This window comes from Podarcis bocagei (assembly GCF_964188305.1).
Source record: "Podarcis bocagei genome assembly, chromosome: 12".
NCBI lineage: Eukaryota > Metazoa > Chordata > Lepidosauria > Squamata > Lacertidae > Podarcis > Podarcis bocagei.
Window position 1 is genome coordinate 3,465,946 of NC_138137.1, and position 18,862 is coordinate 3,484,807.

The 18,862-nt window shown below is 40.2% G+C and overlaps 1 protein-coding gene across 2 annotated transcripts in view; it reads left to right on the top strand.

The window, feature by feature from the left end:
* Positions 1-18,862, top strand: part of EGFR (epidermal growth factor receptor) — a 145,525-nt gene that overhangs the window by 88,415 nt on the left and 38,248 nt on the right. For both annotated transcript variants that reach the window (XM_081165094.1, XM_081165095.1), the window contains exons 2-7: positions 8,427-8,578; positions 11,426-11,603; positions 12,329-12,490; positions 14,445-14,513; positions 15,984-16,102; positions 17,832-17,973. In XM_081165094.1, the coding sequence (XP_081021220.1) occupies positions 8,427-8,578; positions 11,426-11,603; positions 12,329-12,490; positions 14,445-14,513; positions 15,984-16,102; positions 17,832-17,973 (822 nt within the window). The remainder of the gene's footprint in view (positions 1-8,426; positions 8,579-11,425; positions 11,604-12,328; positions 12,491-14,444; positions 14,514-15,983; positions 16,103-17,831; positions 17,974-18,862) is intronic.

Consider the following 18,862-nt stretch of genomic DNA (forward strand, 5'->3'; position numbering starts at 1 on the left):
ACCTTGTAGATTGAAAGAAGTACCTTCTTGTGTGCTTGTAATAATGTGGACAATGCCCCACCCCTTCTCCAAATTGCTGGAGGCAATGCTATGTAATGTGTTCTTTTGCTGTGCTGTAGCTGGTTCTGCATTCAATCTGGAGCAAGCTGTATTAGTAAGCCAATCATAACATTTCAGGTGTTTTTAAATGAATAAAAAGTTTTGTAATTGATCCGATTGTAGTTAGAGTAGAAATGTACAAAAACCCTTCAGCAACGTTTACTTGTGAAGGAGAGGAAGGATGTCTGGAAACTAGAATTTCTAAAAGTTTATTTGCGTGTAAGTCCCATTGCAAAGAAGTCAAGGTGCATCCCCAAAGGAAAGAAATGATTTATTAGGTTTGGATAATAAGTTCAGCTTGTAAAAATGCACGCACAATTCAAAATAACAGTTCTCTCTATGGCATGTTGAGCTGTGGAATACTCTGCCTTTTAATCTCCATCAAAGCTGGAAGGGAGAAAATAATATTTCTGGCATAAAATCAAAGGAGTTTGATAGCTGCAGCTCCTATTGAAGGAGTGCTAATAAGGAAATGACCCTGAGACAGCATATAAGGAAGCAAAACAGCAAGGTTGCACAGCTTGACTAAAGCAGCATCTTTTAATATTTGAAGTGTGTTGTTTTTTGCAAGCGAGTCATGACCTTTTTGGACTAAAGACAATTTAAAAATACTGTTGTTTCAGGTGTAAGCATGCTTTGCTTAGGTGCAATTTTCTCACTGTGCAATGATGTTGTGATACAGAGAGGCAGAAGAAAACTTGATGGGTTTATAAAAAATATTTTCTTACAGACTCTTTATTTTTGCCTCTGATTATTATATCATAGCATACATAAGCCTTCTCTGTCAAGGGCTAGCCCAAATATTAACAACAGTACTGCACTGGGGATGTGCATATTGGGGGGGGGGATATAGAAATAGTAAAATTAAAAGTTGAAATGTGTGTGAGAAAGTTGTATTTGCAAGTGAACCATGAGAGAAAGAATGAAATGTATACAGGAGCTATTGCTATAACTGATAAGGACAAAGGGAGAGGGAGAAGGTTGCTGTGCCTCAGGATTAAACTATCCATCATCATCATCATCATCATTTTTTTTTTTTTGCATGCCGCCTTTCCAGAGTTAAAATTGTGCTGAAGACAACTTACAACATGAAAACTTTTCCATAATCACAAACATAACAAAAGTAGTCATGAATAAAACATTTAAAAGTTGAGCAATTCAAGGCTGGGAAAGGCTTCCATAGGGTAATTTCAAAGATGAAGGCAGGAATTGAGGTCTGCTTACTCTTTAAGAGTTTGGGGGGCACCACTTGAGCTCCACTTCAGGCAGTGCAATGTCTTAAAACAACGGTGAGCATTAGTGGTAGTAGCCTGACTAATGTTTTAAAGGTCTTCAAACTAATTTATTTCAAATGGTTTTTGCCTGTAAATCAGCATGCACTTTTTTTCACCTGATACTGCTGTTAGCTGAAAAGTGGAGTTACTGAGGTTTGGTCACCCCTCCTGTTTTTGTATTGAGATTTATGGGAGAGGGTGGCCCTGCCCCATGTATGCGGAGAGGGGCTATTCTTTATTCCAGTGCTGTCCCACTATAAAACCAAGAGCGCAGGTGCTTGCAGACCACTTTTCAAACGGATTCTCTTTCAAACATGACTCATCATTCTCCTTGCCATGTGTGCGGATAATCAGCAAACCACAGTAAAACTTGAGGGGACATGTTCGTGCTTTTTGAGTCTGTGAAGTGATGGACTCTACTTCAAAGTCATAACTCTTTCCCCAACAATCGCTGTAGTGGAAAATACAAGGTCCATGTATCCATTCTGTTCAAATGATTTGTTCCGTTAGGAGGAAGGGAGGAGGAATCTTCTGTGTGTTTTTATATTATAACATGATCCGAAGCAGGCAGGTGTTGTCCAACGAAGCTTTTCTGGACAAATGACAGTTCATGTAAATGTGTAACTTGTACAATCAATGCAATTTCAAGAGATTCTTCCTCCTCTCAGAAGAAACAGTTTTCTGTGAGTTCTCACCTACAGTGTTTGAAGTAGCACTTGACATTTCCAAGTTGTTACCATTAGTTATTGGATTCATACATGAAACCTAAACTTCTAGGGAAACTTCAAGGGAAGTAATAGTGCCACTGTATTCTGCTCTGGTCAGACCTCACCTGGAGTACTGTGTCCAGTTCTGGGCACCACAGTTCAAGAAGGACACTGACAAACTGGAACGTGTCCAGAGGAGGGCAACCAAAATGGTCAAAGGCCTGGAAACGATGCCTTATGAGGAACGGCTAAGGGAGCTGGGCATGTTTAGCCTGGAGAAGAGGAGGTTAAGGGGTGATATGATAGCCATGTTCAAATATATAAAAGGATGTCACATAGAGGAGGGAGAAAGGTTGTTTTCTGCTGCTCCAGAGAAGCGGACACGGAGCAATGGATCCAAACTACAAGAAAGAAGATTCCACCTAAACATTAGGAAGAACTTCCTGACAGTAAGAGCTGTTTGACAGTGGAATTTGCTGCCAAGGAGTGTGGTGGAGTCTCCTACTTTGGAGGTCTTTAAGCAGAGGCTTGACAACCATATGTCAGGAGTGCTCTGATGGTGTTTCCTGCTTGGCAGGGGGTTGGACTCGATGGCCCTTGTGGTCTCTTCCAACTCTATGATTCTATGATTCTAGAGGAAGCCATGATGCAGCCCACCCTCGCTGTGGAAAGTTGTACACCCTACAAGCCCCTCTATGAATAACAATAGAAAATACCAGCCTCCTCAGCTAAGGAATTCTATTCCCAGTGAAGGCTTGCCAAAGTCAGTTTCAAGTGAAAGAGCAGCTGTTATTGTCATAGACATGTTCCAGGCAATAACTGCAAACCTCATGGTTCACTGCTTACAAATTGTGATTCACATGCAAGCAGTTTTTGGTGTCTGTTGGTTCTGCTCCATGACAATCTTATTTGAACTGTACTCACGGTCTTCTGGAAGAAACATAAAACTATGGCTCTACACGGCAAGGAATAAGCTGGCACTGACATAGGTTTTTAGGTATCTTGTGTGGAGGGGTTTTGTTTTCAGTATGTTATCTGCTTCTTAGGGATGGGAGAGGCTGGAGATTGAGCTTTATAGATGTACAAGGATGAAGGCACTTTAGGGATTTTGCTGCTTATAGAAGTCAGAGAAGCAAGCTGTGTCTTTTTCATTTAGCTTTATGAAACTTGTCATTAAATGTGAATAGCAAATCACTGACCATAGAAGATGCGCTTCCTCTTCCCCTTCTCCCTACTTTTGCCAAGCCAGTGTTTGCATTTGGCTTGCTAAACACTGTTTTTGCTTATAAATATAATATTAAGTTTGTCAGGTTAGCTGTGATTAATTATTAGCCAAAGAGTGACGGAAAAGAAAGCAGAGGCTCGGGACCAAGATGAGTAGAGTTCTGAATAGTTGGGGATAGTAAACCCAGAAGGAAGATTATGCCTCTACATGTTGCTCACAGAGCAAGCTCTGACGCAGATATGGGTGGTTTGATGTCCTGCTGTGTTTGCATTTTGAATTGAGAGCCTCCCATAACTTTGCACAAGAGTGTGTTTAGGTGATGTTTGAACAGGAAATTGTAATGTACAGAACACCTCAATTCTGAATAAAAAGGAAATGAATCACAGGTTCATCGTCATTCTTGTGTTACCAGCTCAATCACGTGTCAAGCCCCCAGGCCCTGCCGTTCCCTTTGATAATAAACACACAGGGTCAAATTTTAAGGTTTATGGGATAAAATAGGCCACAACTTTATCAGTTACAGATGTGAGCAGTTTGGGTTCGGCATTGGGTGAAGCCAGACTATATCTCATCTCCCGCCTGTCTGCAGGGAGTCCAACTAAGGGTAAACCACCAGTAGGAGGAGCCCTGTGACTTACATCAGATGAGGGGTCCCTGTTGGGGTTGTGGCATGGCCCTAGCCCACATCCAGGCATCGGACAGGATCCACACCCACACACCCCAGATCCCTTTAACAGGATGCCCTTATTGAGGAGGGGCAGACGGAGGCTACAACCTCCCCACCATTAAACAAAGGCTTACCCAATGCCTAACCGCCACTCGAGCCCAAATGGCTTGTTGCCAACACCCTGCAGCCAATCTCTGATGCCATCTCCAGTATCATTCACCTGGGTATTATTTCCAACACCAGAGAGATGAATGCCATTGGAACAAAGCCTCCTGGTTGAAAGTGGTGGCAGGGTGTCGTATCACATGGCTATTAAAATGCTGCATCTTCTGTGCGACTGCACGGTTAGCTTTCTAGCACTATTGATTGCTACCAGGTAAGGACAGTCACACCAACAATGCCTCTCCAAAACCTGGGACCAGAATAAGGTTAAGTCTGGGTATAGGGCAGCAAGCTTGTCAAAGTCCTCTTTGAAGTTCCAGGTTAGGTCAGTGCCCTTCCTTAGAACCAAGTCGTTCTCCCCCAGCTGAACAACCAATGCATCAGGGGGCCCATGCAGTGCAGCTCTGGCCATCACAATGGGCATGAATTCATGTCATATCACATCAACATTCTTTGGGAGCCCCAGGCTGTTTTCCCTGCCAGTAGCGATGGCAAACATGCGGGCCCAGCGGGCTATGCTGTGTCCCACTAACCAGATATTGATCGCAGGGGTGCCTGAAAATGAAAGAGCGACAGGGTGTGGTTATTGAGGTTTTCTTCCAGATGTATCTTCTGTTGGCATTAGATCTCCAACAGCCTATATCCTTAATCCTGTCTATGGGGAGCTCCAAATCCTAAAGGAGTTGTTTATGCTGTAGTAGTTCTTTTAATCCGACTGATCATTCTTGTGCCGTGAGCCAACGTCAAAAACATCTTTGTGACCTTGTATGTGAAAGTGATCACACAAAATGAAACATCAAAAACATTTTGTTACTTTTGCCCTAGTCAATTCAAGGTTACCTGTGAAAATTCATTTGAAAGAATCAACACTGTATTCTGACCTTAGTTAAAGATTGAAAAGAGTTCTGAATGTTGAAAATGTGGTAAGAGTTGATAAATAACTACTACACCAAGCCTTCACTTCAGAGAAGAAACACATTTTATTAGTTTTGCTATTAGCAACATTCCTTTAAAATGTGTAAAAAATGCTTTGCTGGATCAGACCAAAGTCCTGTTCTAGTCCAGCATCCTTTTTTTAAAAAAACCCACACACAATCTTTTTACTGATTTTCAATTTTTAACGAATTATACCAAATTAATACAATTTAAACCATTTCCCCCATAAAACTGGCTCCCATGTCCATTCTTTGATGTGTCCATAAATTCATCTTATGGCTGCTTCAGAATCCCATTCTCTCTTTAAAACTCCACATTCCCAATAATTCTCTTATTTTTACAATGGTTTTTAATTTTTATTATTTATAAAACTTTATTCACCAACTATCCATTTTTCAATTCCTGCATGTATATTAGTTAAACATTTTTTCTTTATGTGTGCATGCATATTGCTTTCAATCCATGATTATATCAAATTTAATTATTAATCATCCAGTCCACTTTGTCAAACTCCTTCCATTCACAAGCATCTTTCAATAACTGTCCATGTTTTGATTTTTGCCATAAACAGTCCTTCTCCAACTTGTCTCAGAAGATCTGCTGCCAGCCAGAGCCTCAGGAATCTCAAGGTCACACATGTGACTCCACTTCACAAAGGAGGAGATCATATTTCCTTAGATAGCTATTCCACTCTCTTCCTCTCCTCCTTACAATCTGAATCACAGTCGGAGATTCCCCCACTAGACCATTTACAGTTTTTCCTGAGAGCTCCTCCTGCTCTCAACAGACCTGATAATCCTCCATCAGCATTGAAAATTGTAATCTGCACCTTTAGGTATTTATAACATCGTCATTTACATTGCATCTTTAGATGTTATAGTCTTTCAAAGTCCCATGAAGTCAATTAGAGGTGGGTTGTTCTTCTCCCCACAACTCCAACACCAACCCCCTTCTTCACCGTCTCAAAGCAATTACCAAAGTAGCTCAAAACTTCACACACCCAGTTTTAGCTCACAAACATCCAAGCCTCATAAATCTCTTTTAATGAACCTTACTTAAAGTGTGTGTTTTTTAACCCAGAGAAGGTAGATTTTAACCCTCATATATAGTAGTAGTAAAAAATAATAATGATAATAACACTACCTCTCTTTTATCCATTCTCTGCTATGGCAGGAATTGTAAACCAGACCTTATTCCTTCCATTTGATAGTTGAATTAAAATGGCATCTTGTTAGTAACATCTTGAATGGACCACTCCTTCAGGTTTTAATCCAGTATTCTGAATTGTAAAGGTGCCTGGCCACTATAGGAGATGGAGATGGAGACTGCCTCATCTCGACAAAGAGTTTGAGACCCAGCGTCCCCTTCCCCTTCCACCTGACACTTGGCAAAGGAGTTCTCCAGGATGTCCGCGGGTACCCCAGCCTCCTGAATACCCTCGGGAGTTACAGAGAGCATTCCACCCTCAGGAAGCTCTCCTCCACCTGCCTGAGTCTCTCCCGCTAGCGGGAGAGCTGCAAACTGGAGATCTTGCAGACCGGAACAGGAAGCCACTAGTCTAGCATCCTGTTCCCACAGTGGCCACAATGGCAAGCCCATAAGGGTGATATGAGGGCAATAGCTTTCTCCCAGCATGATGCGGCTGCTCCTTGAGGCAGCATACAGCCATCATGAATAATAGCCATTGACATCCTTAAACTTTGTGAATTTTATCTTGCCCCTTTTAAAGTTAAGTTGGCCACCACCAAAATGTGTTTAACTCTCCCCATCAGCCACTCAGACAATCCCCTCTGACGCATTGTTAGATCATGGTCTCTTTCTCTGCAGTTGGTTACATGTGCATCAAGAGCTTGAAACAGGACCTTTGTGTCAGGCAATGACCCACCACTCTGTGGGTCTCTAGACCTGTTGGTTGATGCAGAAGTGATCCTAGCCAGCCAGAAGGCACTGAGAAGCTCTGCAATCAATTGGTCTGGGTGGCTGGCTGCTGAGGCAAGGAAATGGGGTCTCTGTCTGCCATGGCTGACTTCTTGCCAGCAATATTGCAGATAATGTGCCCCTTCCCAAGTAAAGAAAAAATAGACTTTGCACCACTGAGCACCTGGCAGTGATTATACACAGGTCTCTTTCCACCATTGTGGTTGACATGAAGTGGAGCACTGTTTTAATTTTAGATACTGGTATATAAAAATAGCCTTCTACCTGATTGGAGAATTGAGTCCCCCACCCCCACCCCTGGCAAAGTAAGTGCTTTGATGAGTTAAGCAGGTCATATACAAAATTACAATTTGCATTTCACATAGATGAACTTAAGTGCCATTCTTCTTAAATAAGTTTAAAATAGCTGTCTGTGTGTGTCATTCTGCCTTGCCGTATAGGTAATAATAGAATGTGAGACGCACACTAATCCCCCCCCCCCCCGTTGCCCATAATAACCTTAATTGTTAACGTGTAGAGCTATTAGTCATTCCACACTGAAAATGAGTAATTAGATCTCTTGGAATAAATTTGGGTTCCCAGCCAAAACCATGTCAGTGCAATAAACCTTACACATTGGGCATCTTGAAGTTTATGTTGAGGATTGAAACACAAAGCAGTAAAGGCTTTTGGTGGGCTTTCTGGTTTTACTTTCCTTGTTGCTATATTGATACTGCTATTGATCCTATATATACGTTTCATCACTTCACTCCCGTTTAATATGTAAATGATTATATTGTTTTGCTGCTGCTTTTTATTTCTTTAGGGTATGATTTGTAAGTCATTTGAATACTGTTCCATAGAAAACAAGCTTTAAAATATTTTAAGCAAAGGCAGCTAGATACAGTACAGTTGACTGAAATGTGTTATCCCACTTCATTACAACTGGGTGTTTTTCTTCAGGTTGGTGCTTCAGTTTGTAAATGCCCCCAAATCCATTCTGTTCATCTCAAGTGGTTGGCCACTGTGAAAACAAGAGCGTAGAACTTGGTGGGACTTTGGTCTAATCCAGCAGCTTCAGGGCTCTTCTTGTGTCACGTAGGCAATAATTTACACATCTCCAGTAGGAGAAACAGATAAAGTTCCCCAACTACAAAAATACTAACAATTTTACTTTAAGGAAGCATGCTTTATTCTATTAGAACGCGCAAAACCACAAAGCGTGGTATTGTATTGTCACGTTGTTGGATACTCAATGATTTCTAAGGCAGCAGCCATAAACTCTGCATGTAATAATAATAATAATAATAATAATAATAATAATAATAATAATATGTTTATACCCCACCCACCCGGCTGGGTTTCCCCAGCCACTCTGGGGGGCTCTGCCATTCTGCTGGCAGTAAGTCCTGACTTCTTTCTTCTTCTCTCCTTTACAGTTTGCCAAGGAACCAGCAACAAGCTAACACAGCTTTCAAGCGTGGATGAGCACTACAATAGTCTGAAGAGGATGTATGAAGGCTGCGAGGTGGTGCTTGGCAATCTAGAAATCACTCACATCAATCACACCTATAACCTTACTTTCTTGAGGGTTAGTGCAATGAGTCATGTTTCTCTGGTTCAGATGAAGTTGAGAAGAAAAATGAATGCATGTTGTAACCTAAGGAAGCAGCAACGTACACCTTAGTCAGCAACTAGGTTTGGTTTGGTTTTTTTGAGGAGGCACTTTGTCAAAGACCAAATTCCTCCTCCTAAAATATCATCCTGCCACATCCTGTTGTCATATGAACTGCTTGTTCACACCACTCTCTTGCTTTTGGAATAAGCAGCTGGAGTCTCTGAGTAATAGAGCAAGGGCAGGTTGGAGGGTCCTTCTAGGAGTAAGCCCCAAACACACACATTTTTGCTGCGCGTGCCAAGGATTCCAGCTATTGGGAATTGTTGTACTTCAAACTAATACTTTACACAGAAGGCCTAGAAACTCCTGGGCTGATGTGTACATACACGTATGTTTTCTATCTGCTGTTGGCAAAATAAGCTCCCCTGGAATAATTTGGCTTGTTCCAACTCGTGCATTTAGCACTAAACCGTAATCTGTTTTACAATGTTATGTGAGTACAGAAGACATTTTATAGTCTTCATTTGTACTGTTGAATAACATCAAAATACTTTTATAGACAACCCACCAAACGCAAATGAAATAAAGCTACAAATTGTAAGATGTGTAAAAGCCCCCTGATAAAAACTGCATTAAAAAGGAACATGTAAAGCTGACTCCTCCTTAATTATTATAATCTATTACTTTCTGGGTTTTTTTATAAGATATTTATTAAGATTTTCAAAATATTACAAAAGAAAAAAGAAAAAAATACAAAAGAAAAAAATGGTTAAAATCAACTCCATCTTTCCATTACTTATTTTTCATTAGCTTATTTCCCGGACCTCCTCACGCCTCCCTTTTTTGTATTCCAATTCGGTTTGTTGGTTCAGCAAATCCCTACCCTCTTTGTTTATCTATTATCTATTACTTTCTGGATCTACCCTCTGAAAGCTTGAAGCATGCAAAGTTTTCATATATGTATTTATATCATGTTTATTATGATTACTTGACTCACCACTGTGAGTGGCAAGAAAAATTGGATATAAATTTGGATAAGATGGATGAAAGATTTCTTTCACTTCTGGTACACAGTTTACAGAGTGTTCTTCCCAAGAAGAGCCTATATTAGCATAACGTAGCCACCAAGTTAGGGCTCTTCTTTTAGTGATATGCCAAGGTGTTGTAATGATTAGCTGTGACCAGATGTTTTTATTAGTTGTGGCTATATCTGGGTTTGTAGAATCATTAATCCCTGATCTGGTGACTGCTTTATTGCTTACTGACTTCAGTTAGCATTTTGTTGGTTCTATCATTCATTGTGTGTCAAGGCTTCGTGACCACCCCTTTCTCTCAGGGTTAAAAACTATACAGTACACAGTATGTTTGTTTTATGGGATCAAATAAGGCCACAACTTTATTGGTTACAGATGTCTAGGTTTGGTCATAGGCATTGAGGTAAGCCACTGTGAATATCACTCCAGCCTTTCTGCTGGCAGTGTCTCTAAGGGAGAAGCCAGCCGACAGGGAACGCCCTATGACCTACGTCACATCTGGCCATCCCCCAAGTGGTTTCCGTTGGTGGAGTGGAATGGCCCTGGCCCCCATCTGGGTATTTGACAGGAGCTATTCCTCCCAGATCCTTTTAACAGGATACCCTTACCCGTGGAGGGGCGGGTAGAGGCTACAGCCTACCCTCCATTAAAGATCTAAGCTTACCCAATGCCTGTCCGCCAATCCAGCCATTACCGGCTTGCTGCTAATCCTCCTGATCGAATGTGATGCTAGGTTGATGGATCACCCGACCCCCCAGAGTGATCAACCCTGCATCTGATCACAACATTGGCCTGTTTTCTGGCCCAAATGAAGCTAGCAGGGTTGAGACTACCACATCAACACTGCCTTTCCAACCAGTGTGACCAAAGAATGGTTATGATAGGGAACGATGTCAAGAATCTTTCTAAGTCCTCAATTACATACCAAGTGACGTCTATGGTCTTCCAAGGGCCCAAGTCATTCTCCCCCAGTTGGATGACATCCGGGGGGGTGGGGGGTAGCAAGATCTTAGATGTAGGCATGAATTCCTGCCACTTCATTCCACACCTCATAAACCAGGAAATCTGGACACCAGGTGCCAATCCAAGGTTGCTGCCTTTTCCGGTGGAAACTACCTGTGGAAGTACCTGGGGCAAGTACCTATGGAATGATAAAAAGTGGAAAGAGGCATCCAAAATATATTATATAAATACATCTTTATGAATCAAGTGCTGTAAGAATCTAGAAAAGTGTTTAGAAGCACTATCTCAAGTATAGGGCCAGTATGCTGGCTAGTAGTCTATTACTAAAAAATAAACTGCCCCTATGTTGCAGCCACAGAACACATCCACCACAGAGGAAAAAGCATACTAGGGATATTGTGCCTCCATCAATTTACTGAAGAGGTTTTGAAATATTTTTGTTTCTACTAGAAGACACCACCTTTCTTAATTTGTCTTCAGAAGTAACCATGTATCATTTGAAATAAGTACAGGCAGTGACCATTTTGTGTATGTCCAATTGACGTGCAATCACACACATGCTTGTCACTGCTGACCTGGAAGTGGCCAAAGAAAGGGGCGGGCTTATGCACACTCCATCTATGTGTGCAGGGGTCAGGAATGGAACCTCCATGCAAAATGATCGCCACCTGTACAGAATTTAATTTCTTTCTCGTTTGCTTGTTTTCTTAAATATTATTAACTAACATAAAATGAGTAAGGGGGAAAACGTCAAGATTAATAGCTTTTAAGACATAGCCTAAAATGACTAATAATATCTGCCTTCCTGTTGTCTATCCTCCAGAGTATACAAGAGGTGGCTGGTTATGTGCTTATAGCAATAAACACAGTGAAAAGTATTCCTTTGGAGAATCTCCAGATAATCCGAGGGAACAGCCTTTATGAAAATGCTGCGTTGGCAGTTTTACTAAATTACAACGATGTCAGGGGGCTTGAAGAGCTGCCAATGAGACGCTTAGCAGGTGAGTTATTCAGGATGGAAGGGGGCAAACAAAAATTAACACCCCCCCCAATAATCCTTCAATCTTTAGCAGAACATGGGTTTGTAATCTGTCATTTAAATAATTTGGAATTGACTCAGCACTTGGTATATTAACTCAACTTTCTGTTAATTTGTTGGTGAGGTATGAAATGAGGAGAATCCCTGTCACGATGCACGAATCTTTGAAGGATTATGCATTTCCCAACAACAGCTTTGGCAGCTTTGATATAGTACATAAGAGTTCTCAGCATCTCGCAGCAGTAGCTGTGTAACAGCTCTGTAAGAGAAACCGGTATTCTTGTCCCCATATTACAGACAGTAATACTCTGTCTGAAAAACCAAAGTTTATTTTAAGACACTCTGTGACCTAGTTCTTAATCATATCCACCTTCTGCTAACTGTGCTACAGTACCTGTGTGTTCTCATTGCTAATCAATGAAACCTTCCCAGGACCCCCAAGAGGAAACACATATTACTCCCATTTTACAGATGGGGGAAATGGGCTGGAAAGTCCAGTGCCTTAACCACACAGGAATATGAAAATAATAATGGGGTCAGTAGGCTCATGGAGACTCACCACTACCTGTCTATAAACAAACACACACACACACATACACACGTATTTCCTCCTCCTCCTCTTCCCCTTCTAGACTGAAAAGGAAACCATATCATTTTTGGTGTCTTTGCCGTAATTTCTTTTGGCAGAAATTCTAAATGGAGGAATAAAATTCAGCAATAATCCTTATCTTTGCAACATGGATAATGTTCTTTGGGATGACATTGTCGATAAAGCAAGCAGCAAAGGATTCGTACAGTTTGATCCTACTGAAAGAACAGAAATATTGCCAAGAACTGACAATAAAACATGTAAGTATAAACTGAAAAACCATATATGTATATATTCTTGACATTATACAAACCTATTGAAGTAGCGCCAGCCCACTGGATGTTGAATCCATAGCTGTCAACGTTTCCCTTTTCTTGCGAGAAATCCTATTTGGAGTAAGGGAATTCCCCTTTAAAAAAAGGGAAACGTTGACAGCTATGGTTGAATCTGTTTCTTAAACGAGTGCAGTCTCAAATTAAAAATGAAGATATAATAACTGCAGGAGTTTGCCACAATAGCAGCATGATACTAAGGCACTTTTTAAATAAAATGAAAAATTCATAGTTACTAATGGTATTTGCCTTGTTTCAAACTACAGTGTGTGTGTATCATGTCGTATTTGCCTTGTATACAAATCAGCATGAGAGTCTTGCTCTCAGGGTTGTGGGTTTGAGCCCTACGTTGGACAAAGGCCTTGCAGGGGGTTAGACTAGATGTCCCTCGTGGTCCCTTCCAACTCTCCAATTCTATGATTCTATGAAATGAAGGGCTGCCTTGCTGACAGTTCCCAAAAATGTATGACAGGAAAACTACAAGCAATTATAATAACTAGGGACCTGCTTTGTGCTCCTTTGGTGGTAGGAACCCTCTGTGACCTTTCTAGTTACTATTTAATATATAATGGGTGCTGACCCATTATTTTGAGCTTTGTCCCACATTCTGACATCGTTACAGACATTTCGTTTGAGGCTCAAGGCACAAAACTCAGTTGTTGAAATAACAAGTTTGGATCAGATCTTGAGTCATGTACACTTGACCAAGAATCTGTGAAAATGATTTTATGTAGTAAACGTGAATAAAAATATGTAATTAACATATACTAAATAAATTTTAAACAATGCTGTAACTCAATAAATAATAAACTTATTAAAACCACCTTTTGATGAAACTTTATCAAAACCACCTTTTGACTTCCAAGTTATCTTCAGTAGTCCTAATTGTATGTATGTATATACATCTATGGTTCAACATAAATGCCAAATATAAAAAAACGATCTCTAGAACATAGGCAACTAAAAAGAAAGATAGATGAGAAAAGGTATGTGAAGTAACAACACCAATCATGGCTAATAATAATGATAGTATTATTTACTATGCTATGGCTACATAAACCTACAGAGAATCTAGTTCCCAGTCAGTTGAAAAACCCTCTTTTATATATGTTTTCATAGTTCACTCAGAAAAGGGACTGTGGAATCAGCTCTTTCTAAATATCTTTTGCTTTCTTCATGCTTGCACATGTGTATAGTTAAAAGTCAAGAGCTCAAACAACAGAACCAAGCTTCTGGTAAACTTTGACAAGTTTAATTGAGGATACAAATTATCCAGCAGATAGAATAAACATGTTGGAAGTGATTGTGGCCTACTGATTAATTACATTTTTTAATTATTGCTCAAAATACCTTTGTACCAATTTCTTCTCTTCAGCATCAGGAATGCATGTATCCAACTGTCCCTCTTATATTTTGCTTGGATGATGGTTAAGCGACACCCATCCTTTGGGGCCATTTCTGAGGCTATATTTTCAACATCCTAAAGCCTATTAATGTCTTCAGACATATGGGAATGAATGGCTTTATCTTTGATTCTCCATTATCTGTTGCTTCCTGCATTAAAGTTGTTCTTCAAGCCAAATGCCCATTCCTACCAGCCCCCTTAGGTATAATCTTTGCTCTGACCATCTCCAGCCTTGACCGCTGCATCTTTCACAGCTTAGTCCCAAACTCTACTGGCAAAGTATTCACTTCTCCCATTAAGCAAAATAACACTTTTCCTCAAGGTCCTTCACTGCTTTCCCAACCAATTCTCTGCACCAAGCTCCTTGTACTTGCTATTAAAGCTTGACACAACCTTGCCTAAAGTACAAAAAGATTCCCATGGAATAAGATTTGTCCACTTGATGTTTTCTCTAATATATATTCCCCACTTTCTTAGGCCAACAGTGTCATCCCAATTGTACAAGAGCACATTGCTGGGCTGCTGGACTAGAGAACTGCCAAACAAGTAAGTATAAACATTTATTTTTCTTTCAATTTTAAAAATATACTTATGTTTTAATGAGGAATATTTCCATTAGCAAGAGTTTCTTTTTGCCATTCTCTATATCATCTGAAATTATGCTTATTTTAAATCTTGGCTGCATTAGCTTCCATGCAGCTGGTACATAGTATAGACCCACCTCAACTCCAATTACTGGGTCTGACTGATGCAGACGTAATGCTGGCTCCTTCTTAACCAGGTGCAACCCTCCACCTAATTTTTTGCAGCCCTTGATGCCACCGTTGTTTGCAACTCCTGTTGTGTACAATGAATTGCCTTCCCATAACTTTGTGGGATTAGTTTCTTTTTGGCAGCTTTTCTTCTTGGCAGCTTTTAGTATAATTAGCCATGGTAGCCTTCTGGACTGGCTTTGTAAGATGGGCACTGGGGACACTGTTGCACAGTGGTTCTGCTCCTGCTTACAGGGTTGTGTCCAGGGAATAGCACCAAGAGACTGTTTCAGCTGCATGGCCTTTGCATTATGGTGTGTACTGTTCCCCGTGCTGCTTAATGTCTACATGAAGCTGCTAGATGTGGTCATTCAGAGTTTGGGGGCAAAGTGTCATCAAGATGCTGATGAAACACAGCTCTACTTCTCCATAACATCAGGAGAGAGAGTGCATTATTTAGACCATTGTCTGGGTGGAGTGGTTGAGGGCCAGGAAACTAAGCTTGAACGCTGAAAAGAGTGAGGTACTGTAGATCAGCCACTTGCCTGTTCTGGATGCAGCTGAACTCCCTCTGAAATAGCACGGTCAGAGATTGAGGGTACTCTGAATCTATCTTTGTTGCTCGGAACTCAAGTATCCTCTGAGGCTAGGAGTAACCCTACAGCCATTCTTTGACAGGAATGATCTGGCTAAAGTGATTCATGCATTGGTAACCTCAAGACTTAGTCATTTTAATGCCCTCTATGTGGGGCTACCCTTGAGGCTGGTCCAATAGCCACACCTGGTGCAAAACCTTATAGCTAGACTGTTGGTGTGGACAAAGTATTGCCAGAGCATAATTCGGGTGCTCAAGGTCTTGCAGTGGTGGCCCATATGTTCCTGGGCCAGGTTCAGAGTTCTTGAATTAATTAACAAGGCCCTTAACAACTTGACTCCAAGTTACCTGAGAGACCATCTGATCACTTAGGTCCCTTCCCAGTCACTGAGGTCTTTGGGGGATTCAGTGTTAATGGTCCGCAATGGCTCATATCCACCAGGAGCCATGTGTCTTGGGGGTCCACTCTCACAGAGCTCCCTTCCAGTAGAAGTCAGACTTTTTGAATATTTTATTTATTGCAACAGGCAATAGAAGTCTGGTATTATAGCTTTTAGCTTTTCTGTATTGTATTTCTTGCACGCTACTTAGAGATGAGTATGTGGTATATATAATTATTTGAATAAAATAACAGATAAATGAATAAATGTTGGCATTTTTGTCTTTCAGTAACCAAGGTTGACTGTGCAGCACAATGTTCAGGCAGGTGCAAGGGGAGGCTGCCAAGTGACTGCTGTCATACGCAGTGTGCAGCAGGATGTACAGGTCCTAGAGAGAGTGATTGCTTGGTAAGAAGGCTACACAAACCTACATAAATTTATGTCACTATTATGTAACCCAACCTGCAAACAATTAAGCTGAAATGCCTAGTTTTTACAAAGTGTTTATTGCAATTCACCAATAGAAAAACAATGAAGAGAAACACAGCAACATTTGCTAGATTTACAAAAAATAAAATTGAACCTTATATGCTTGTGGCTTGTCTCCACATTATCCAGAAAACGAAAAAAGGTAGCCAAACATCTATCAAAGTTTATATTGCTGTTTTTCTGATACCTTTCAGATCAAATTATGCATGTACATGATGCCCCTTGTTTTAATAAACCATTTGAATTGACGTAGAATATGTATTGAGCTCGATTTTTTTTAGACACCATTATCCTAGCTACTATCAGACGATTCCATGATAAACTATATTGTTCCTTATTTGCATAATTGTTTCACTGACGCTGCATAATTAATTCTAGAAGCAAAAGAAGGTTGAAGCGTATGGTATTGACCACTTTACTCAATAACTCTGCATTTTAATGCATATTTACTAGATATGTAGACTAAATAGTGAACCTCTTCAGCAAGTATCTGAAGAATGATAATACATGCCAACTAGATGGATCAAAATGCATGATTTTTACAGTGTTATATTTTAATTTAACACATACCAAAACATAATATGCTATCTTGCAAAATAACACCAATATTTAATAGAGATGGCTGTATATAAATTATGCACTTAATTTTAGGGGTTTTTGCCTCCTTGCCTAATTCCATCAATATCTTAATATCGTAACTAAGTATTAGTTAGCTTTAATTTGACCTTTTAAAAAATCTGCTCAAAAGCATTCCCAAGTACCCTATTATTATGCTGGTCAATATTTGTTTGTTAGAAAAGGGTTTTAACTGCAGGTGTTACAAAATAGAATATATTGTGTATGTGCCCTTATTAAACATCTTAAAATGAAATCCTGATATCTAAGTCAGACAATCTTGAAACCTCCTTTCTACCCCAGTATGTGATTTCACTGAAACATGTTTCCAAGCAAATGTGCTTAGGAATCCAACCATATGTTTAGGTCTCATTCCCAGTTCAGCATTAGTCCGCTTTCTTAATGTACATGGAATCTAAAATGACCTACAGTGGTGCCCCGCAAGACGAAATTAATTCGTTCCGCAAGTTTTGTCGTCTAGCGAATTTTTCGTCTTGCGAATCACGAAATCCCATAGGAATGCATTGAAAATCAATTAATGCGTTCCTATGGTCAAAAAAAGTCCAAACAAAGCCAAATTTGGTACAACAACAGTTTATTAACTGCTCTTTAAAGTCACACATACTGTAAAGAGCAGTTCAAAAATTGAAGGGAAAATAAATTAACTTTATAAACAAAACATGTCTTTGTTTTTAGACAAAGGAAACAAAGTCGCGAGACGTTTTCGTCTTGCGAAGCAAGCCCATAGGGAAATTCGTCTTGCGAGGCAAATCGAAAACGGAAAAACCTTTCGTCTAGCGAGTTTTTTGTCTTGCGAGGCATTCGTCTTGCGAGGTACCACTGTATATTACAGATATGTTACAAGGCTGACAAAATTGCATAGGAACAGTGCTATATAAATAATAGATAATAATGAGCTTTCAGATTGAGAAATAATAAAAGTCTAACCTTAAAAATTGCAAATTTTCTCATTTTCTACTGTATTAAAACAAAATATTTGCTCTTGTACTATTGTTGCATTATTTATTAACAGGCATGTCGCAAGTTTTGGGATGATGCAACATGCAAGGAGTCTTGCCCTAGTTTGCAAAAGTATAATATTATCACCTATCAGTTGGAAGACAACCCAGATGGAAAATACAGCTTTGGAGCAACTTGTGTAAAGAATTGTCCACGTAAGTTTTAGCTTTGGAGCAACTTGTGCAAAGAATTGTCCACAGAAGTCAGTCTGTGGAGAAGAAAGTTCACTTTCTGCCTTCTATTAATTTCTGGTCTGCATCTCATGCACATCTTCTCGAACCCTCGGCTGTTCATTCTAGAGTGGTAATTTCCAAACGGCTGTGAGAAAGAACTTCAATAATGACTCCCTTATTTGATGGATTAAATTAAATCCACTAAGTTACTAGTCTAACTTCATCTCCCTCCAGCCATCCTCCATTTGCAGCTAGTGAACTTGGAATCACTCCTGATCCCATGATGCAGCATCATTAGCAAGCCTGGAGTCAGGGCAGCCACTGGACCTCTGTACAAATCACTAATCCTGGACTTTCCTCCTTTTCAGTATGCTGCCAGTTTTAATTCAGCCACCCTAAGCTTAGTTCTATAATCTAGAGGAAACTGTAAGAAGCACTATAGTTTTCACATTATGCACCCATCATAAAAATGTGTGATGAATTTTAATGTACTCACATAATGTACCTCAAACATGTACACTTGGGAGCATCTCTGCTAGCCCTATTTGCTCAAGACAGCTGGTGAGGCTCATCTCAACATTCCTCCACTCTCGGTTTTACATGCACACATAGGAACATAGGAAACTGCCTTATACCCACTATTGGTCCATCTGGCTCGAAGCTCAGGGTTTCAGATGGGACATTCTCAGCCTCTTTTTAAAACACGATATTTATCTTGGTTCATTTTTAATTTTTAGCATTTTTGTTGTGCATTTGAATAACTTTTTTGTACATTTTTATTGAAATGGCAAATTAGATCAGTCAAATTCCTCTCTGCCTTTCCTCTTTTCCCAGTGCCTAAGTGCTGTTTTTGACCCTCCCTTCCTACTAA